The 23585-nt window shown below is 39.8% G+C and overlaps 1 protein-coding gene across 1 annotated transcript in view; it reads right to left on the bottom strand.

The window, feature by feature from the left end:
* CFAP44 (cilia and flagella associated protein 44) overlaps window positions 1-22436 on the bottom strand; it is a 129756-nt gene extending 107320 nt beyond the window's left edge. The window contains exons 1-6 of the mRNA XM_041757344.1: window positions 22411-22436; window positions 15372-15476; window positions 9656-9814; window positions 8974-9133; window positions 5173-5335; window positions 1097-1199 (exon numbers count right to left, since the gene is read on the bottom strand). Of these exons, the coding sequence (XP_041613278.1) occupies window positions 1097-1199; window positions 5173-5335; window positions 8974-9133; window positions 9656-9814; window positions 15372-15471 (685 nt within the window). The 5' untranslated portion in view covers window positions 15472-15476; window positions 22411-22436. The remainder of the gene's footprint in view (window positions 1-1096; window positions 1200-5172; window positions 5336-8973; window positions 9134-9655; window positions 9815-15371; window positions 15477-22410) is intronic.
* Window positions 22437-23585: the final 1149 nt, after the last annotated feature.

Genomic DNA, 23585 nt, shown 5'->3' with positions numbered 1-23585 from the left:
CGTGAAGGACTCCATCCCAGCATCATGAGCCCTGAGTGGAAGGCAGACACCCAACCACTGAGCTACCTAGGCGTCCCTAAATGCATATTCCTAAGTGAAAGAAGCCAACCTGCGAAGGCTACACACTCTATGATTCCAACTGTAAGACATTCTGGAAAAGGCAAAACTGTGGGGAGAATAAAAAGCTCGATGGCTGCCAGTGTGGGGGCAGTCATGAATAGGCTGAGCACAGAGGATTTTTTTAGGGCAGTGAAAATACACTGTATGAGATTATAACGATGGGTATACATCCTTGTACATTTATCTAAACCCCTAGAATACAACATCAAGGGTAAACGCCAGGGGACATGTGCACTTTGAGTGACTGATGTGCTGAGACTGGTCCTCAGTGAAAAATGGACCTGGTAGTGATGTTGATATTGGAGAACATTATGCACATGTGGGGGGAAGAGGACTATGGGAAATCTCTGAATATTCTTCTCAATTTTAATGTAAATCTAAAACTGCTCTGAAAAGTAATCTGTTTAGGGCACCTGGGTGCCTCAGTAGTTTAAGCGTCTGCCTTCGGCTAAGGTCATGATTCCAGAGTCCCGGGATCAAGCCAAACATTGGGCTCCCCTGCTCAGCAGGGAGTCTGCTTCTCCCTCTCCCTCTGCTCCTTCTCTTGCTCTCTCCAATAAATAAATAAAATCTTTTTTTTTTTTTAAAAAGTCTGCTTAAAAAACGAACTCCTAAAATTAATTATATGGAAAACAAAATTGTAAAAGAACTGCAGTGATTAATTTTAGGTGTGGTTATTTTAATCTGGGTGGGCTTCATTCAATCAGTTGAAAGTCCTTAAAAGCAAAACTGAGGTTTCCCTGAGGAAGATGAAATTCTATCTGAACATGTAGCATCAACCCCAGCCCAAGAATGTCCAGCCTGCTGGCCAGCCCTACAAACCTCAGACCTGCCAGCCGCCACCCACAAGTGCATAAGCCAATTCCCTTAAATAAATCTCTTGTCTACCTCCTCCTAGTTCTGTGTCTTTGGGAGACCCTCAATGTTGTTAACCTTGAACATGGAATGTGTTAGAGGTTGTATGTACTGGGCTCACCTCGGAGGATCCTGTAGGGCCTCAAAGAAGGATATTCATAGATGATAATCTTTGGGAAAACTCCTTTTTCAGCTACAGTGAAGTAAGTTTTATCAGGATGAACCTACAAGAAGTAAAATCTCAAGTAGTAAAAGGAGGGTTTTCTCATAAACGGTGCTAAGAATGCAGAATTTATAATCTGTGATTTTATAATTGATTAGGATCCACTCTAATAGGAAACTAAAAAATAGGCATCTGAGAAGAACTTGGTGTTGGATGTGATTTACGCAGAAATCGAGGGGAATATTCATTTTAAGTTTTGCTTTTGTTATCTCTGCAGTGTTTTTAATTGCCATCAGAAGAGCTAGACGAGTGGTTCTCAATCGTTAGCATCCATCAGAACCATGGCAGGGGGGTGCTTATTAAGCCACAGAAGGCAAACCCTACTAGCAGAGATTCTGACTCAGTACATCAGGACTGGGTCCCCCAAATTTTCACTTATATCTCTAACAAGTTCCAGGTGATGCCGATGCTGCCAGCCCCGGGAACACTCTTTGACAACAAAGTTAGATGAATTGTTTACCCTCCACATATGAGTCAGCCTAAATTGTTGTACAGAAAAAATTCATGTTTCCAGAGTAGGTTACATCTCAGTTTAAAAAAAAAATTCACCTTGGACAAATTTACCACCAGTGGATATAAACTTACTAGAAGTGACAAAGCTACAATATTTCCAAGCCAGATGCAGAGGAAAATATAGTAAAAATAGCCTGGGTAAACTATTTGTGTTAGTATTTCAAGTGATAGCGGTTTATAAATGTTGTAGAATTCTGTTTCTTCCTGCTATTTTTGTTCATTGATAAGCCAATGTGCAGGAAGAGTAAATGGAGAGCCTAAAAATAAAAAGAGGCTGTCATAAAAATAAACTAAGACACAAATTGTGCTTCATAAACTTCTATTTTCAGTTACCATTTTGCTACTCCTGATTTGATACCTGTGGAAGAGGAGTTTCCTCAGGGGATACAGACCGCACTGTGGTTTTGGTACCCGAGATACCATTGTAGCTTTTTTTCTTCTTCCCGCACATGGGGCCATAAGACCCATAATAAGCCATCTTTCTGCTGAGCCTTCCATTCAAGTAGACACCCATCACTTTAGCTTGAAAGAAGCTTGGGTTTATAGAATGGACATTCAATGAGAGAATAACACTTATTGCCTGCTTATTATGTGCCCCCTGACACTGTGTAAGTTTTATATGAATTAATTCCCTTAAATCTTACATCAGCCTTGTGAGTTCGGATCCCATTATCATTCCCACCATATTGATGAGGAAATAGGCACAGAGAGGTGAAATAACTTGAAGTCATACAGCTGGCAAATGTGAGATGTAGGATTCAAGCCAGGTGTTGGAGCCAAGGAGAAAGTGGAATTTAAAAATAGGAGCTACATAGGACTTAGGGGGAAACAGGTTACGACTACATCTTTCCAGAGGCTCATTTACAGAAGAAGATTGTGAAGGAAGGAAATCTGGATGGGAATTCAGGCAAATATTTTACCCCCTAGGTCTTGTCTACAATGAGTGAAAAAGTTTCGGGCCTTTCAGGTCGGAAGCTCTGTGCAGTTGAGGTTGGTGTTTTATTTTTAGTGGAGACCTGGAACCAAAGAAGCATTGACTTTATACTCAACATATAGATTCACCCGATCTTTTCTGAAAGATAGTTGATTTACCCCCAACACACATTTCTCACAGGCTTCTGATTGCCTTGCAAGAGCACTTCCCACCTACAAACAGATAACAGTTTCAGGGAAAAAATGAAGTGATGAGGACAGTTGAGGAAAGGCCCCAGCCACAACCCAGGTGCTGACAGCTCTAGCACACATGAAGAAAAAAACCCATGGACATACAACTGCCCAGAGTCCAGGAGGGTAAGGATTAGGATTAGCATTCTTGACCACAGTACACCTCTACTTACCGACCTCAGACCAAATTACTGTATAACAAAATAGAAATTTCAAAACTACCATTGGCCATAAAGTGAGAGAAAAAGACGTGATAGTTACCTGTTTCTCAGTACTCTGCAGGTAATGTGGATCTCAGGGCTCACGATGCCTCAGGGTGGCCCCTCACTGACTTCCCTCCATAGAACCCATGACCCTCACTTTGGGCCTTTGGATATTTGCACATGACCAGTGCCACCATACCATGTACGTATCTACGATTTTGGTTTTTTGCTTTTTAAAATGAGTCTTGTCTCTTTAGATGGATTTTCAGCTCTTGGAATTCATAGAGGTCATGAACCCTTCTTCATTTAAATCCCTGCATGTTCTGAGTACTGTTGGATACACAATGTAATATAATAAATTCCTGTTTGGGTTGCCTGAGTAGCTCAGTTTGGTTGAGCTTCTGACTTTGGCTCAGGTCATGATCTCAGGGGCCTGGGGGCCTGGGATCGAGCCCTACATCAGACTCCATGCTCAGCGAGGAGTCTGCTTGTCCCTGTTCCCACCTGTACTCTCGCCCTCACCTCTGCCCCACTCCTGCTCTCTCTCTCAAATAAATAAAATGTTAAAATTAATTAATTAATTCTTGTTGAGTATAGGGACTTTATCATGAACACATGTTATGTATAGATAGCTGAACAAGAAAGAAATAATCATGAGACAATCTTCACTCTTCCATTTCACTATATCCTGTTTCCATAGTTGATCTATTTGTGGATCTCAGATTTTCCTTATCTTCTCCATTCCCATTCATGTCCCTGTTCTGCTTCTGAGAGCAAGAATCTTCAAAACCTCTCCCCTCACTTCCATTTCTAATCTAAATACCCTACCAGGTCCCATCTAATCTAATCTAAAGTATCTCCCACTACTCTGTGCCAGCTTGGCCTAGTCTCTGTTGGAGCTGCATCAAGGCTTTCTGCTGGAAGCCCTCCACCTCTGCAGGATGTGGTGATGTGGGCCCTGCACCTTCCAGTTCTGTCTGGCCTGCTCACACCTGGCAGGCAGGCAAGATCAGGGAAGATTTCTATTTAGATCATGAGCCTTCTAAAAAACCCTTTGTGCATCTGCTCTGGAAGTGCTGCTTGTATGAGCCCCAAATCCTGCATATTTGTGCGCCTTTCCCTGTCTCACACAGCCTCATCTAAACAGGCACCCCTCTCATGACTCTAAAGACATAAAGAGTTGTTTCTCAGGTTGTTTTTGGTGAGAGCAGACCTATGGACATCAACTTTTAAGAGTTACAGAGTAAAAAAAAAAAAAAAGAACAGTCAAGGTTATAAAAACTCAGTTGCGGGGCCAGCTGCTATAGAGAAGTCGAGTAAGCTACAGTTAGAAAGGTATTCTTCAGATTTGGCTACTCAGAGAGCCATTGGTCACTTTAGTAAGGGCAGTTTCAGTAAGATGGCAGGGAAAAGACAGCAGAAGCTTGGCTTTCAGGGAAGAGTCAGTGGGTACAGAGAATGTATGGTTAGAGAGGGGCCTTTCAAGATGAGAACAAGTTGATTTGGTGTACTTTTATGCTAAGATGAAAAGTCTAAGGACGTAGAGGCAAATGATACAAGAAAGATGATGACTGGAGACAGGAACCTGAGAAAGAAGGAAGAACAGACAACCCCCACCTCACATTCAAGTCCTTTTGTCAACTGCTCAAAATTATTGAATGTACAATCTATGCTTGATCTCCTAACATTTGATTCTATACCTACATCTTATCTGGCATTTCTCTCTATTTATTATTTGAAATAACATTTATATTATTCATCTGAATATTTTTGCAGAATGGCAACATAGCATTCAACATGAAAACCCTGCATGACTGTGGAAGCCACTTAGCCTCTATGAGCTCCAGTGTCCTTATCTGCAACATGAGATGATAGCATCATTAGCATAATATTGTAACACTGCAGAGGTAATGTCGATGAATGGAGTGGTTGTAACTGTTGAATTGAAAATTCCTTAGAATAAGGACATGCATCACATGTAATCCTGCAGGAATACTGCGCATGATATTAGCACCTGACAGCCTGGCTGGTCCACAGAAGAAACAAATACAAAAAAGATAGTGGGTTTTTTTTCCTAAGTCATTAACAGCATACCCCAATGACACCAATTCCTCTACCACTGCTACTTCGCAGGTAGATCTGTCCCTTGGTTTTCAAATTCAGAAGGATCAGCTGGTTCCCAGCTATGTACATCACAGTATTACTGTCCAGAAGTTGTAGATTGGCCCGCTTTTTGCAGTCATAACCAAAAGAATGACTGAGTGAAGATTGTTAAGGAAAAGAAGTGAAATAAAGTAAGCATCCAAGAGACAGGAAAAGTAATGAAATACATATATTTTAAAAATCTGTGCTCATTGATAAAGGCTCAGTGTTGAAGTAGTTGAGTTTTACTTTGAAACTCAGAGTTTTTAGTTATTACTAATGCAACTTTGTTTTTAAGTTAGGTGAAAATTCTCATACTCATATTTAGTCGATATCTTAATTTTCCTAAAGAAATCCTCAAAGCAGGTTAATTTTATAAAAGTAAAAGTATTATATAGGCCTCTTCCTTGATGTCGAAAGGCAAGATGTTTAAAATTCTGAAAGAATGTTATGCAATTCTGACACACCCAGTGACAATGGGACTAATATAATAAATCCACATAAATGTACTTGAAATTTAAGTCATGTGAACAGATCAAGAAAATGGACAAAATAATATATAGTGTAGAAGTATGTATAACAAATATGCTAACATTTCCTTTCTGAGCTTGTAGTATGTGTGTGGGTGTGTAGGTGTGTAGATGAGTGTGTGTGTATGTGCACATTTATGCTATACAGTAAATCTGTACTAATTAAAAATACAGATTAAAATAATCTGTTTTCATAAAACATCCTTTAAATGTACATTATTAGTACATTCAAGTTTAAATTAATATGATATAAATGTAATAATTAAATAAGACTAATCTATAAAAAATAGTTTGCAAAAGAAATATTACCGCATATCTTACGTAGATAGATTTGTATTTTCTAAGAATTCACTGTTGAACACAAAAGTTAAAGGACCATTAGAGAAATCTTTATTTTTTGAGCCCTGATCTAAAATATAAATTCTGATTTTAGAGGATTACCTTTACTTTTAAGTGCATATTTTTAGAGAAAGAAACTATGCAGAGTTTTTAATAAGAATATCTACAATTGTAAAAAAGAAAAATTAATTAATGCAATTTAATTGTGAAGTATATACAAATTACAACAAACTAGACATGACTATACCTACCTCATTGCCTAAGAGTTAAATTGAAAAAGAGAGGGCACATTTCAGGGCTTTTGATCTGCTCAAGAAAAAGGAATTTCATCAATTTAATAAAGACATAAATACTTAAAATTGAACGTTATATAGAAGTACAAATGGATATGTGATCCAAAGATTTTGCAGAAGCTATTTGGGCCTCATGGAAACTATCAGAGATCTCCTGACAAATAAACAGTGGGAGTCACAATGTCCTTATCCTCACAAATCCTGGTATGGGGTAGGAGGCTTCACCTATGCTCCTTTTCCCTTTCCCCAAACTGCTATTCTCCCCTTTCCTTCCTTCTCTCCTTTCTCTTTTTCCCAGGTGTCAGTGTAACACTTTGGAGGGCTAAAAGCCAGGTCTATGGCTGGGAGAGTAGAAGTAGGCTACCATCTTTTCACTAACTTGGGTGGCAGTTGGGAATCAGATATGCGATCATTTATCTGATATCATCTCTAATTTTGGAGTTGGGGGTGGGAGCAACTCTCTTTCACTTGCTGCTGCTCTCCAATGCAGAATGGGTTGAGACGGTAACTTCCCAAACTCTTCCCCTCCAAATCACAGCCTGCTTCTTCTCCCAGCTCATCTCTATTTCCTAGAATGTTGAGTACAGTGCCTTGAGCCTTACTTAGGCATTCAATAAACGTCTGTTGGATGAATTAGCTAATTAATGTGTAGCTAGAGTCTGATGTTTCTCTTTTAACTCCAGAAGACAGTGGCAGTCATTGACCAGACCTTGGAAGATATTAAATTCTGTTCTGGTGTACCTTCAACTCCTTCCTGTCTTATCCTATTCTCTCTTCTGACTTGAATCTTCTGAATTTCCTATCAGAGACTCAGGGCCTTCACCATGTGTTTGTGGGCATCTAGGACTCTCACTTTAAGATTGCGCTTAAATACATCTTACAGAAATTATGCTATGGTTTAGGTGATATTTAATAAATGACATATTTCTTGATTGATTTACAAGACACAAACTCTAAAATTGAAGTAGACTCAGTATAATTACTGAAGTATAAAAGAGTATGCAGGGGATACATGACAGCTGACTTCTCCTTGGAGCTTCTCATAAAGAAATAGAGATTTTATCTATTCCATCCCTGGGGGGATTAGAGCAAGACCTGTCTAATGAGAGATGTTACTGAGAGGCAGCTTTTGATTCAAGGCCTGGAAGACCTAATAATGTAAGCTATCCAAAAATGGGACAAGCGACTTTGTAGCTTCCCTGATATTGAAAGTGTACACGAAGGGTCTATAGTTTATACAGCTACTCATCCAGTATGAATAGAAGCAATTCATATATCAAGTCAAAAGTCAAGGTCACTCTGATTCTTATTATTTGGAATCTAGGCATATCTCTTTAGTACAGAAATCCTGTATCCCGGAGCAGCAAGTCCCCAGTGTTGGCGGCTGAAAGAGGGCAACACAATCAAAAGTATCTGGGAAGCTTTTTCACACTACAAGTGCCCAAGTCCTTCTCTGTATGGATATAATGCAGTAGGTCCAGGAAAGGTATCAGAAAATGTGTATTTTAGGAAAATCTTCTGAGTGACTCTGATAAGGTACCTCATTTGAAACAACAGGATAGAAGAAAGGCAATAGTCTAACTTTTATCAGCAACTTATCCAAAGACCACATATGCAAAAAAATCCTTAAGAGAAAAAGCTTCAAGTTAAAAGATTCAGGTTGAATTAGTTTTAGTTATACCTGGGATTGAAATGGAAAACTATAATAACATGTTCTATTTTTATATAAAAACCAAAACTGAGTCAGGAAGTACACTGCCCTCCTCTTTAAGCACACCTTGTATAAGAGGCCCGGCAGTGGTTGAGGCCATGTAGTCCTAACCACCACCCATCTGAAACTAAACATATTAAATTGCCAGCCAAGGGCATTAATGGAAATCTTCTCCCAACTATCCCATCACAAACCAACATTGTACTGTGATCCTAAACCCTTTTGTTGATTGATCCCCACCTTTAAATTTTTTCACAGACTCTTATTCTCCAGACCAATTAAAATGTGTTATTTTGTGCCCTACTTCCTGAGGATTGTCTTCTGATATTCATCTGATAAATAATGTGTAAGTACTACTGCCTGACAATGGCATCTGTGGTTTAAGAAACCAATGATTTTAACTAGGTAGCCATTGAGAAAGGGATGTCAGGCTTATAGAGGTGGTAAACCACGATAAGAGGCCTTCTGGTTTCCTTCACATCATGTCTCACAAAAGACAGCCTGAAAAGCATCATTTCTCATTACGGTTATTTGACATCAACAAAAGCTTAGTATAAATTAAGATTTCAACTTCTCTAAAGGCCAAACTTTTTGGAATTGCCTAAGACAGGGATCGGCAAACTTTTTCTATAAAGGGTCAGATAGTAAATAGTCTAGGCGTTGTGGGCCAGGTGACCTCTGTTATAACTACTTAATTCTGCCCTTGTTGTGTGATAGCAGCCACAGACAAAATGTAAATGAATAAGAATTGCTGTGTTCCAATAAAACTTTATTCAGGAAATCAGACTAGAGGCCAGATTTGGTCCATGGGCTGGTTTGCCGACCCCTGACCTAAGAAACTGAAATCCAAAAATCATACACATGTAACTGGAGTGGATACACAAGTGTGAGGAGATCCAGTGGTATGTTCGAATCCGGAGTCACAAAAGGCATCAAAACAAGCTCCATATAATCATAGAAGAAGTTCTCCGAGATTTTCTTCTTAACTTCCTCCTCTGCCCCTTCTGAGGCTGAAGCAGGGGCTTCCAAATACTGAGATTCTAAAAAATTAAAATATTTTAACTAAGAAGGTCATCTAGTGAATCCTAAATTGTATTTATCAAAGGCAAGAGGCATGTACCTAGCCTGCAGTACTCTAGCAGTTAAGTACTACCAGTGGCCTAGTAGGAGGCCACCCACTAATGAGCATGAGAGGAAGAGCCAACCTGCCTATTTGCATCAGGGTAAATGCAGATCTCTGGTCATGGTTTCTGCAGTCTCAAAGAGGAACTACTAATTAGTTCCAAGGGAGAATTATAATTCACTAATCTGGGATAGAGCATTCCTTAGACCATCCTACTCCCCAGAAAACCAAATATGAGAGTTTTGTATGTGATCCTCAGAAACATAAAGTATAGCTCCAGAGCTGCTAAATCACCCTATTAAAAGATGTTCCATACTTTTCCTTTTATCACCCTGACACAGCCTGCAAATTTTTATTTCTATAGATTTATAACTGTTCAATTTGGGCAACTTGATTTTAAAACAGTTACTATTATTGATAGAAAAATAATAATGCTTACCTCTAATGGTTTCCACATAGTCATCTTGAAATGAACTTGAACTTCCTTCCAAATGTTCCATAGAATAATCATCATCCTCTAAATACGATTCTCCTCCCCCTTCAGTAAGTGTTTCATCTGTGGCATCTTCTGAAGCTTTGTTACCCTCTCTCACAGCAGCTATTAAAAGTAATTTGTTTTAGTAATTTCTACATTTCGAATTAAACATTTCCTTATTTCCAAAAGAGCTAGAACTTTCTGATCACAACAGTAATAAACTAAAAATAAACTATGATATCTGGAAAACCTACAAATATTTGGAAATCAAAGAACATTTAAAAATAATGTATGGGTCAAGGAGAAATCAACAAAGAAATTTTTAAATATTTCAAACTAAATGTTAATTAAAATATAATATGTCAAAATTTGTGGGATGCAACTAAGACAATGCTTAGAGGGAAATTAATAATTTTTGTGTAGTTATAAGAAAAGAAGAAAAGTCAAAACTCAATGACCTAAAGCTCTACCTCATGAATCTAGAAAAAGCAAAAAAGAAAATAAAAATAAATAACAGAAATAATAAAAATGAAAGCAAGGATCAATTAAAAATCAGGTAAACAAACATAGAGAAAATCAGCAAAACCAAATTCTTATTCTTTGATATGATTGACCAAATGGAGAAACTCCTAGATAGACCAACCAAGAAGAAAGAGAGAGACAATATAAATCTCCAACATCAGGAATGAAAATACATCCTAGAGTTATGCCAACAAATTTTACAATTTAAAAGAAATGTACAAATTCTATGAAACAAAGTTACAAAACTTACAAAAGAAGAAATAAACAACTTTCTGTTTATTAAAGAAATTGAAATCATTAAAAATTTTCCCATTAAGAAAATTTCAGGCCAACATACTTCACTGGCAAATTTTACCAAACATTTAAGGAAGAAATAATATGAAGTGTACACAAAACATTTCTGAAAATAAAAGAGACCAAAATCTTTCTCAGTTTATTACATGAGACCAGCAACAATTTAGTCCTTTCATAAGAATCAGAATCAATGTCTTGGTAGTTAAGAATCCTTCATCCTGGGCAGCCTTGGAGGCTCAGCGGTTTAGCGCTGCCTTCAGCCCAGGGTGGTGGGATCCTGGAGACTTGGGATGCGAGTCCCACATCGGGCTCCCTGCATGGGGCCTGCTTCTCCCTCTGCCTGTGACAGTGCCTATCTCTCTCTGTGTGTCTCTCATGAATAAATAAATAAATAAAATCTTAAAAAAAAAATCCTTCATCCTTGTGACAAATTCTGGTTTGGCTGATACATTTGGCCTGGATTTCTTGATAGGACTACGCAGAAACCCCTTGTTGAATATGGGGAGAGTCAACTTTAATCTTTCTGCTCAGTGAAAAACCAGGAAACTGATGGATTCTGCATGAGAATTCCATATTCCATATTGCTCATATCTTAGCAAGCCTGAGAAAAGGACAAGGTCTCCAGGCAAAAACAAAAACAAAAACAGAGAGAGAGAGAGAGAGAGAGAGAATGGGGAAGCTACCAGGTATGTGGCCAAATCAGAAAAGAGACCTCTTACAGCACCAAGATAAAGGGTTTCAGGATACCGGCAAATTGCTTCATGTTACCTTTTGGGATCCTAAGAATCACAATGTGTGAATTTAGGAGGTGAGCACAGGGCCAGACCATAGTTAACAGTCCTGCCCCTACAAGGGTCTAGTATAAGAAAGGGAGACCCTGAGGTAGTGCTACAAAGGGTCATTATTATTAAATCCATCCATTCAGAAAAATGCTGCAAAGGACTGGAGACCAAAAAGTAGGTAATCCTGTGTCAGAAAATAGAAAATGGAGAAAAGTGGAAATAGAACATCAAGAGAGAACAAACTAACATTTCTGAAGACAGTGATATAATAATCTTTTTTGGAGAGATAATTCTAGTGGTAGTATAGAGAGAGACTTGAACAGGAAGGCTTGAGTAGAAATCTTTGTTGTAAGAGTCCAAGCGAGAGGAGATAAATATCTCAAATAAAACATGATGTGGAGAAATTACAGATAGGTCTCAGATTCGTTGAAATAGTTTAATGTAAATTTTGTGAATGAATTGATTTGCCCAGGTCTCCTCTAGGTGAATAATCAAAATTATATTTCTGAAACTATATTTAGGATTAGAAGTAGAAAAGTCCAGACTCCACTAAGACATCTAACACCATAATGCCCCATCAGAAAGAGCAAGCCATCTTTAAAAAATCCTTTTACACAATTCTTCACATTTTCTTCTGCTTTTTTTTTTTTTAATTTGAGTATAGTTGAGTATAATGTAACGGAACGTTACATTAGTTTCAGGTGTACGACATAGTGATTCAACTTCTCTATACATCATTCTATGCTCACTACTAGTTTAGTTACCATCTGTCACCCTAAAATCCTATGACAATATATTCCCTATGCTGTATCTTTTATTCCTGTGACTTATTCATTCCTAATTAGAAGCCTGTATCCCACTCTCCTTCACCCATTTTGCCCATCCTCCCATGCCCTTCACCTCTGCCAACCATCAGTTTGTTCTCAGTATTTAAAAGTCTGATTCTGCATTTTATGTATATAGTTCTTTTGTTTCAGAATGGACTTTACTGGCAAAAGTTAGGGTTAGAAACATTCAAATTCATAAAATTTAAATAAGACAGGAAAATTATACCTTGAAGCTATGGTAATCACATGATTAGGTGATTCTGCTTTTAATTTGTTTATTCATTTGCTTTTTTTTTTTTTAAGATTTTATTTATTTATTCATGAGAGACACAGAGAGAGAGAGAGAGAGAGAGAGGCAGACACACAGGCAGAGGGAGAAGCAGGCTCCATGCAAGGAGCCCAACGTGGGACTCCATCCCAGGTCTCCAGGATCACCCCCTGGGCTGAAGGCGGTGCTAAACCGCTGAGCCACCCAGGCTGCCCTCATTTGCGTTCTTTTTAGATTTCACATATAAATGAAATTATAGATTATTTGTTTTCCTCTAATTTATTTTACTTAGCAAAATACCCTCTAGGCCCATCCATATTGTTGCAAATGGCAAGTTCTCCTCTTTCTATGTCTGAGTATTGTTCCATTATATATATATATAATTTATATAAATATATATAATATATATATTTATAGATAGATAGATACATAGATAGAAAACCGCATGTTCCCTATCTTTTCCTTTATTAGTGAATGCCTGAGTCACTTCCATATCTAGGCTATTATAAATAATGCTGCAATAAACATGAGGGTGCATAGATCTTTTGAAATTAGTGTTTTTATTTTCTTTGGGTAAATACCCAGTAGTGGATTTATTGGATCATATGGTATTTCCATTTTTAAGTTTTTAGGAAAACTCCATAGTGTTTTCCACAGTGGCTGCACCAATTTACATTCCCATCAACAGACCACAAGGGTTCTTTTTTACTAACACTTTTGTTTCTTGCCTTTTTGAGTCTAGCCATTTTGACAGGTACAAGGAGATATCTCATTGTGGTTTTAATTTGCATTCCCTTCATGATAACTAATGTTGAGCATCTTTTCATGTGTCCATTGGCCATCTGCATGTCTTCTTTGCAAAAATATGTATTCAGGTCCTCTGCTCATTTTTAAGTCAGGATGCTTGCGATTTTTTTGGTGTTGAGTTATATATGTTCTTTATATATTTCAGGTATTAATCCCTTATTGGATATATCATTAGCAACTATCTTCTCCCATTTAGTGGATTGCCTCTTGTGTTTGTTAACTGTGTCCTTTGCTGTGCAAAAGCTTTCTATTTTGAAATGGTCCCAATAGTTTATTTTTGCTTTTGTTTCCCTTGCCTTAGGAGATATATCTAGAAAAATGTTGCTATGGCCAATGCCATAGAAATTACTACCTATGTTTTCTTCTAGGAGTTTATGGTTTAGGTCTTGCATTTAAGTCTTTAATCCATTTTGAGTTTTGTGTATGGTGTAAGAAAATGGTACAGTTTCATTCTTTTGCATGTAGCCATCCAGTTTTCCTAGCACCATCTGTTGAAAAGACTGTGTTCTCCCCATTGTCCATTCTTGCTTCCTTGTCAGAGAATAATTGACCATGTAAACATGTGCTTATTTCTGGTCTCTATTCTGTTCCATTGATCTATGTGTCTATTTTGGTGCCAGTACCATACTATTTTGATTACTACAGTTTTGCAGTATATCTTGAAGTCTGGACTTGTGATATCTCCAGCTTTGTTCTTTTTCAAGATTGGTTTCACAATTCGAGGTCTTTTCTGGTTCCATACGAATTTTAGTATTTTTTGTTCTATTTTTGTGAAAAATGTTATTGGTATTTTGATAGCAATTGCATTGAATCTGTAAATTGCTCTGGGTAATATGAACATTTTAACAATATTAATTCTTCTAATCCATGAGCATGGAATACCTTTCCATTTGTTTGTATTTTCTTCAATTTCTTTCATCAGTGTTTGATAGTTTTCAGAGTACAGGTCTTTCACATTCTTAGTTAGGTTCATTCCTAGGTATTTTATTCCTGTTGGTGTGACTGTAAATAGGATTGTTTTCTTGATTTTTCTTTCTGCCACTTTGTTATTAGTGTATAGACATGCAACTGATTTCTGGGTATTAATTTTGTACCCTGAAACTTTACTGAATTCATTTTTTATTTTTAATATTTTTTGTGAAATCTTTAGGGTTTTTTCTGTATAGTATTATGTCATCTGCAAATAATGACAGTTCGCTTTCTTTACCAATATGTCTGTCTCTTATTTCTTTTTCTTATCTGATTGCTGTGGCTAGGACTTCCAGTACTATGTTGAATAAAAGCAGCAAGAGTGGACATCCTCATCCTGTTCCTGATCTAAGAGGAAAAGCTATTTTTCACCGCTGAATATGATGTTAGACATAGGTTTTTCGTATATGACCTTTATTACATCAAGGTATGTTCTCTCCAAACCCACTTTGTTGAGAGTTTTTATTATAAATGGATGTTGGAATTTGGATGTCAAATGCTTCTGCTCCTATTAAGGTGTACGATACTTACCCTTCATTTTGTTAATATGGTGTATCACATTAATTGATTTGCAAATATTGAACCACCCTTGTATCCTGAGAACGAATCCCGCTTGATCATGGTGAATGATTTCTTCAATGTTTTTTGACTGTGGTTTGCTAACATGTTGTTGAGGATTTTTGCATCTATGTTCATCAGAGATATTGGCCTGTAGTTATCTCTTTTTTGTAATGTCTTTGGTTTTAGTTTCTGGGTATTTCTGTTCTGTTTGCAGTATATGATATTCCTCCATATGTTATCCAATTTAATCCTCAAACAACTCACAATTATCATCTTGCTGAGTGAGAAAGGTGAGAAAATTGAGGCTCAAAGAGGTGACATAATCTATCCCAGATGAAGCATCTCTAAGCAGTAGACCCAAACCTCATACCCAGAGTCCATCTCTTTCTACTACACTGCATTAGAAAAGTTCATTAAAGACTTTGTAGACCTCACAGGAGAGAGCAACACCAGATGTTCAGAGAGGTCATTATCAACATAGAGTGACAGTAACTTCTGTGTGCCAGTCTCTGCTCTCAAAGAACTTAGAATTTAGTAATAGAGTTAAACTAAAAGTAAACCATTTCTGTTATATAAATTTAAGTACTCTTTAAAAGTAATTGTACCTAAATTTAGTAATAAAAACCTAAGTGTGTATTATCTTTACTTACATCTTGATGCAGACTTCAAGGAGCTCAGAGACCGCTTCCCAGGACTCTTTGATCTATCTAATCTCTCCCCATAAGAATCCTGATCACCTGGTTCTTTCATTTCCTCTGCAAGCATAAAATTGAGACAGCTGTGAGATAAAAATCATTTACAGATATTTTTCTCCTAAAAAATTCCACAAGCACCAAACAGCATGTGTATTGATAACTGTATGTTTGCAGAGTAACCGAGATGACTTCACCAGCAGGAGGTATAGCCACCAGCCAAGAGACCTCGCACAACAGCAGAATATAGTCAGTCCCTTTTTCTAGGCCAAGTTACTGCAGTGCCATCTGATTTCCCAGAAGCCTGCAGTGAAATGCCTTTCCAGTCCATCTTTTCTCTAAGTATTCCATCATTAAAGTTAACCCCCTGCCATCCTTTCTTTGGTTCATCCCCTCCATTTCCTCTTCCCATCATTTAATTCCCCTGGTGTTACTAATTAATTTCGATTTTTAAATATTTGTTCAGGGCACCTGCTATGTATCAAGTCTTACAGTAAGCACTAAATTATGGTACTGAACTAGAGATGTGATTTCTAACTTTGTGGAGCTTGTTGCTTAGAAAGATAGATATTAGGGGCACCCAGGTGGCTCAGTGGTTGAGCATCTGCCTTTGGCTCAGCTCCTGATCCTGGTCCTGGGATCGAGTTCCACATCAGGCTCCATGCAGGGAGCCTGCTTCTCCCTCTGCCTATGTCTCTGCTTCTCTGTGTCTCTCATGAATAAATAAATAAAATCTTTTTAAAAAGAAAAATATTAAATGAGCAATTAAAATATCATAAATGCTACAAAAAGGAAAGAATAGGGTCCTGTGGGCATGTCTAATAAGATGCTTAACCCATGTCCTCAAGTTCAGGAAGAGGTATTTGAGACAAAGGTGATGAATAGAAGTCGGCCAGGCCTAGAATGGACAATGTGTGTTAGGCAGAGGGAAGTTGAGAGAGTGAGCTGTGTCTGTGAAGGGCTGAAGGCAGTCTGTTGTGAGAGTAGGAGAGTGAAATGGGCGGCGAAGAGGAGGCCAGCAGCAGATTATAGAACTGTCTCTAAGCTTTTGCTAAGGAGTTTACAACTTAATTTCTATGGCAATTGAAAGTCACTGAAAGGTTTTAAGGAGGGAAGTGACACAGTGGGTCTTCCCTGTCCTCTCTCTATTGCAGCTCTTCATCTTTGAAAGCACCTGCTATGTCCTCCTTGTCAGTGTTTGCTTCTTCACACCGCAATATATCCTCAACATCCTTCTATGGCAAGGCTGGCAGACAGAACAAAACCACAGTTCTATTTCACTCAGATTTGCGTTTTGATTTAGGTTTGAATCACAATTTGGCCACATAACCTCTACATGAACTCCTCAGTTGTAAATGGGAGTGAAATAAAAACAACTTACAAGGCTGCTATGAGAATTAATTGAACTAATGTATTGTTATCCCTTCCCGGTCTCTAAAGAAAGGCTAGGATGCCAAAACCAGATAGGATACACACTACATGATCAGTGGAGAGGTCCTCTCATCTGGACCTTGGAGGTCATTCCATCTGTTCTCTTGCAGTGACGTCATAATGATGCCCTGTCTTGATTTGGGGGACAATAGTGCAGGGTCCAAATGTTTTTCTTAAAAGCTATTATTATCAAGAAAGATGGCACTAAAATGGCACTTATGTTATTAAACTGTTTAGCACTCTAGAAGCCATTTTTCTGAGTTACAGGGATGATGATTTACCTTTTAAAAAGTTTGCGTGGTTTTTTTCCCCTTAGTTGTTCTCCCTCTCCCCTTCCTTCCTTCCTTCCTTCCTTCCTTCCTTCCTTCCTTCCTTCCCTCCTTCCTTCCTTCCTCACTTGATTGTAAATATACACGCACTGGGGTTGAGAGGCATGTAGGAATCAAATGACAGAAAAATTTTAAGTAGCAAGATCTTTTAAAATCCAAATTCTATCATCCAGTATGTTTCCTTTTCCTTCCAGTTTGGATATGCAGGCTTGCTTTCTACCTTTATACAAGTCACTGATTTGAAAATAATGAAATAATTATAATAATGAAATAATTTTTTTAAAAAAATCGATATCACAGGGTAATTTCAGTTATTGCAGCGTGGTTGCAAATGATCACATACTGTGGGTAAACTTCTTCAAATAGCTACAAACATATCCAAATGCCATTTTCTCCCTCCCTTTCAAGGTTCTTCATAATGTAAATTTACCAATTCAATTCTTAAAACTACTGAGCACACTTATATCAAATGGCATTATGGTAGGCATTGCAGAGGATACAAAAATGAGCAATAGAGAGCCCTTGGCCTTAAATGCTTTACAATCCAGGAAAAAGAAATTGACAATTCTCTTTTAATATAGTCTCAGAATAAACTTCTCTAAACCACCGATCCACATTTGAAGCTGACCAGAACAAGGATGATCTGAAAGTCTTGACTAAAGAGTGACAATAGCTAAAGATTTTTCCTTAGTAAAAAACAGCATTTAAACTGTTGGAAGGAAAGTGGGTTTTGCCAACTGGGTTTGCCAACAAAAGTAAACTCATATTCTAGTGTTGCTAATCAATTAAGATCTGAGAGAAAACTTTTAGTTTGCAATTTTCAGTAACACTTCCATCAATAAATAGGTATTGCTTCAGTTCTCTATTGCTGTCATACAAATTTAGCAGCTTAAAATAACACCCATTTCTTATCTCACACTTTTGTGGGTCAGAAATCCAGGCACACTCAACTGGTTCTGAGTTTCACAAGGTCAAAACAAGGTGTTGGCAGAGCTACTTTTATTTCTGAAGGCTCTGGGGAAAAATCTATTTCTAGCCTTATTTAGATTATTAGCAGAATTCAGTTCCACGTGGTTGTAGGACTAAAGTCCCTATCTTCTTGTTGGCCATAGGTCAGGAGTTGTTCTAAGTTTCCAGACTCCACAAGGCTCATGGTCCCCTTCAAAGCCAGCAATGGTAGGTCAGTTACCTTTCAATGATTTCAATCTTATAGTTTTTCTTTTCTGCTTCCTACCAATAAAAGCTTCATGAGATTATTTTCTATCTTCTAGTCTTCTCTTTTCCAAATACACTTATTTTTCACATATTATAACTCACATTAATAGCATATATATTCTAATAAAGAGCTTGTAAGACCTAATAAATTTACTTACAAGTTTATTATAAAATGAATAAGAAATAATTACAGTAAATAATTATGGTAACAATTATGGTGACATCATTCTGTAAACAAAGGGTTTAAACCACAACCAAAGGTAAATTCGTGTCAAGACAAAAGTATACTCTTTATCCCATGCTATTATAAACAACATATTCCTCAAGTGGCTAACGTTTCCATGCAATAAATTTTAGTATCACAAACACAGTTACTATCAGGTTGTGTGCAGTATGAGAGAAAATACTGGAACCCAAGGAATTTCCCGAAAGTTCCGAACTAGCAACACTGGATAAAAAATACTGAGATCTTTTCTCGGCTTTCCTGGTTCAGAAAGGGTGGCTGAAGAACCTGTGAAATGTAATTGAGGTGAGGTAAGGTAAGGTGGGAGGAGCTCCTGATCTTCTGGGGATTAGCAGTATAAATGATGAGATGGAGTAACGTGGTTTTTATTTGGTTGGTTGGTTAGGTTTAAGATTGTTTAGAATAAAGGGATTGGAAAGTTGTAACCTGCTAAGGCTTTGGAGCCAGAATGGTTTGGGTTCATATCCTAGTTTGGCCAGGATCAAGGTTAGTGTGGCCAAGAGCCAAGTCTGTAGCACCCCTGAATCCTTAGTCCTTTTATATATAAAATGATGATAAATAAGGTTGTCTGGCATAGTCAGAGTATTCAAATGTGATCTTTCATACCCATAGTTCTCAACACCAGCTGCCCTTTGGAAAACTTTCATAGCATACCATTCTCAGACTCACACTCCCTATGTAATTCTTTTGTGCAGTCAAAGATAAGAAATTGGGGTTAAGGACCAGGGGTTTATATAAAGCACATAGTAGGTACTAAAAAATGGTAGCTGTTTTTAGCATAATTACTACAAATTCTCTCCAGTACAGCCAGGGCTCAATAAATGTGACCACAGAATCTTCAGAGAGTTGAAAGAGATCCAGCCTCTCAGCCAGTGAGAGCCGCACATCAACATCGAGCTCAGCACCATTAGAAGAGCAGTCTGGTGTGTGGGTCAGGCTGAGAACTGGCTAGCGTCTGACTGTGCTTACAGCCTGGTTCCCCTTACTATACCCCTGTGAGGTGTTACACAGGTGTTCAACTTCTCTGAGCCTTGCTAGTCTCCTCTGCAAAGTTCAGTACCTACTTCAAAGGTTGCTCAGAGATCTCACTGAGTTAATACGGTAGAGCTTTAAGAACAATGCCTGGCACATAGGCACTCAGTATGTAAACTGGATGAAGGGATTAATGTATTCATTCCTGAGTAAATGAATGGAACACTTCAAAAGACGATCAGTTGGCTTCGGTTTAAACATTTCAGGTGGGATCCCTGGGTGGTGCAGCAGTTGGGCACCTGCCTTTGGCCCAGGGCGCGATCCTGGAGACCTGGGATCGAATCCCACATCGGGCTCCCGGTGCATGGAGCCTGCTTCTCCCTCTGCCTCTCTCTCTCTCTCTCTCTCTCTCTCTCTCTCTATCATAAATAAAAAAATAAAATAAAATAAATAAATAAACATTTCAGGTAAGCAAGAAAGCACGTTCTGTTAATGCTCAGCTGTAGTTTTTAGTTCATTTGAAATCTGCCTCCCTGCAACTTGGGTCCATTTTGCCCTTATTCTTCTGGGGACATTTACAACGCTTTCTTGTGTACTTATAACCATTCAAATAATTGTAGCTGCTTTACTTTTCTCCCTAGATCCTCTCTTTCCTAGCTACAGCATCCCAATGCTTTCAATGATTCCTCACTAACCAGGTTTCAACTCTTTTCTGTATCCTGAGAGCTCAAAGAAGTTCGTTCCCAAATATCTCTCCCGATTTTGTATTTTCTTTGAAGGATCCAGACATTTTCCAAAAGAGATGAACTGTTACTCTACCCTTTGGGAACACTGTATTCCTTTAAGGCAGCCTAATATTACATTATCTTCTGGGGGTGTGGAGGGGGGGTAGGCTCATTATATACTGACTGACTCATCATAATTCTGGTTGTAACCAACCATAATAACTACACCATACTTTGTTCTCAACCATTCCCATCTCATACAACTGAACTAGCTAGGTTTAGGAGTCTGTTTGAAGAATTACCGTTTTTTTTTTTTAAAAAGAAAAGGTTTTATTTATTCATGAGAGACACAAAGAGAGAGAGGAAGAGATATAGGCAGAGGGAGAAGCAGGCTCCCTGTAGGGAGCCCAATGTGGCACTCGATCCCAGGACCCCAGGATCATACCCTGAGCTGAAGGTATACAGACGCTCAACCACTGAGCCACCCAGGCGTCCCGAACTACCTTAAACGTACTTTTATTAGAGTCAGGTTAATTGATCCAGCCCATGGCTAACTCACTGAATAGGCTTTCAAGTTTTGAGTCAACCCTGAGGAAGCATAAAGAAAAAGAAAATCATAGTACAGTGGTGCAAAGGCATGTGTTGTTGCCAGAGTGGTCCCTAAAGCAACATTACTTAGATTCATTCCCCAGATTCCAGGGTCAGTCCTCAGCCTCACAAACTCGGACACTCCATCTCTGCAGTGTGCCAGAGCTGGCCGTGTTAAGACTCAGCGATGGTCCTTGCAAACAGATGCTCGGTTTTCACTTAACAATGTGAAACACCACTGTGCAAAGACTAATAATAGTCCGTGTATTTTGAATGTTTACCATGTGTCAAACAGTTCTAAGGAGTCTGCACACACTGTTTCATGCATTTCTCGAAATAACTCTAGGAGTTAGGTGCGACTTACAGACGAAAAAGCAATTACCCTGAATCTCGGCCTCTCACCCATGCGATTGGTTTCTGTGTCCCATTGCCAAGCGAACAGTTACTGAGACTTTTGAATTCATCCTCTCCCCTCTACTCCCACGGTCACACCCTCATGTGGTTACGTTGTCTCACCTGTACCATTACCACAACCTCATACCTTGTCTCTGCCTTTTCTAGTCCATCTCTACCCTGCCTCTTGTAATTCCAAAACACAGCTTTCAGCGTGCTACTCTTCCTCTTCTAAACCTTTCATGGTTCCTCGTTGCCACAGGAATAAGAACTCAGCTTCCAGGGCGCCTGGGTGGCTCAGTGGGTTAAGCACAGGCCTTCAGCTCGGGTTCTGATCCAGAGGCCTGGGATGGAGCCCAATCTGGCTCCAGCGGGGAGTCTGCTTCTCCCTCTGCCCCTCCCCCTGCTCATTCTCTTTCTTTCTCTCTCTCCCAAAAATAAATAAAAACCTTAAAAAAATAAAATAAAGGACTCAGTGTCCTTGACATGGCACAAAGAACCCTCATCTTTGGGTCTGAGCTCATCTCCTGTCACTTCCCCCTTCCTACTCCCTCCTTAGCCCCTTCTCCTTCTCAAAAGTCTTAGTGGCCACCTGGGACAACTCACGATGGGCTGGACGCACTGAGCACCTGTGTGCTACTTTAGCTACTTGGATGCCGCAAGTATTTACCGGGCACCTACTGCAGTGCCATGAATTTGCTCCCTACTTTGCCTGCAATATCCTATTTAATTGTAACAAGAACCCCACGAAGTAAGCATTGCCAGCTTTCCTTTAAGGGATCAGGAAGCTGAAGGTGCAGAGGGGTCAACCCCACAAGTGTGGGGCGAGCTGGTTTGCTTGGCCCCGGCACCTAGCCGCTTCCCCAGCAGGTCCCTGCTTCGGGCTGAGCCCCCTAACGGGCTCTCCCGGGGTCCACCCCCCTCCCGCCCGGGCCGGATGCGGAGCTCCCTGCAGCCAGGAACCCTGCCCGCTGTGTCCACAGGCTCTAGCTCCGTGCCGGCCGGCGCTGGCCCGGCCTAGGAGAAGTCCAGGTGGGGCCGGCCGCTCCCGGACTGGCCCGCGGACCTGGCGGACCCGGCGGCCGCCGGGCCCCACTCACCCGCCGCGGCGCGTCGCGGGTCAGTAGCGGCCCCGTCTCCGCGTCCCCGCGTCCCGCGGTCGCCAGGCAACGCCGCCCCGCCTCCTGGGGGCGGAGTCTGCTGGGCCGCGGGGCGCATGCGCCGCCGGGGGCGGGGGGGGGGGGGGGGTGTGTGGGCCTCCGGGAGCCCTGGGTCTGCAGGCGGGGCACGGGCTGCAGCCGGACGGAGGAGCCCAACACTCCCATCAGCTTGTGACCTCGCTTTGCGTCTGTGTCAAGCTTATATTATAATTATCCCAAGCATTTTATATTGGTAAACGAAAGGACCTTTGGATACTTAGCTACCTGCCCCGTAAGTTAAAAAATAGCCTAAAGGGGCCGTGATCGCACACGATCATCCGCAGAGATACACCACGAAGCCTTTTTTATTTCGTTATTTTCCGCTGTTACCCCTGTTGGCTTCTACGAGGAAATGATTTTATGTCGTGGGAGCCTTGGACTCCTGAGGCCCGGCGAGCAGGTATAGGCCTTCCTGCACGGACCTGTGGCCCTGAGCCGGGCCCTGAGCCGGGCCCTGAGCCGCGCTGTGCCGATCCAGCCCTCAGTGCTGGAAGCTTAAGTGCCTAAGGTCACTGGCTACCACACCCTGCGTTAAAACCACCATATTGTCCACGTGAACTACTATCACCTTGTATGGTAACGAACTGGAATTTAAGTAAAAACTTTAAGAAAAACCAGCTACAATATTGCAATAAGTAACCAAGGAACTTAGAAGGAGAATACATAAAAGGTTCTTAGAATTAAGAAAAAAGAAGGTGGGGACGCCTGGGTGGCTCAGGGGTTGAGTGTCTGTCTTCCTCTTAGGGTGTGATCCTGGGGTCCTGGGATGGAGTCTCACATTGGGCTCCCTGCATGGAGCTTGCTTCTCCCTCTGCCTGTGTCTCTGACTCTCTCTGTCTCTCATGATAAATGAAATCTTGAAAAAAAAAAGAAAATCCTGACAACTTAATTTTTCAAATGGGCAAAGGACTCTGAATACTTGCTTCACTATATCAAAGGTGTGGAGTGGCCAGTAAACACAGTAGTGCTCTGGGAGAGGCACACCAGAGTACACATACACTGCACCCACCAGAATGCAAAAAATTTTAAAAACTGCCAGCACCCAATATGGAAGATGTGCAGCCATTGGAACTCAC

Source organism: Vulpes lagopus, chromosome 1, assembly GCF_018345385.1.
Source record: "Vulpes lagopus strain Blue_001 chromosome 1, ASM1834538v1, whole genome shotgun sequence".
Lineage (NCBI taxonomy): Eukaryota > Metazoa > Chordata > Mammalia > Carnivora > Canidae > Vulpes > Vulpes lagopus.
This window is presented reverse-complemented; position numbering and strand designations above follow the sequence as displayed.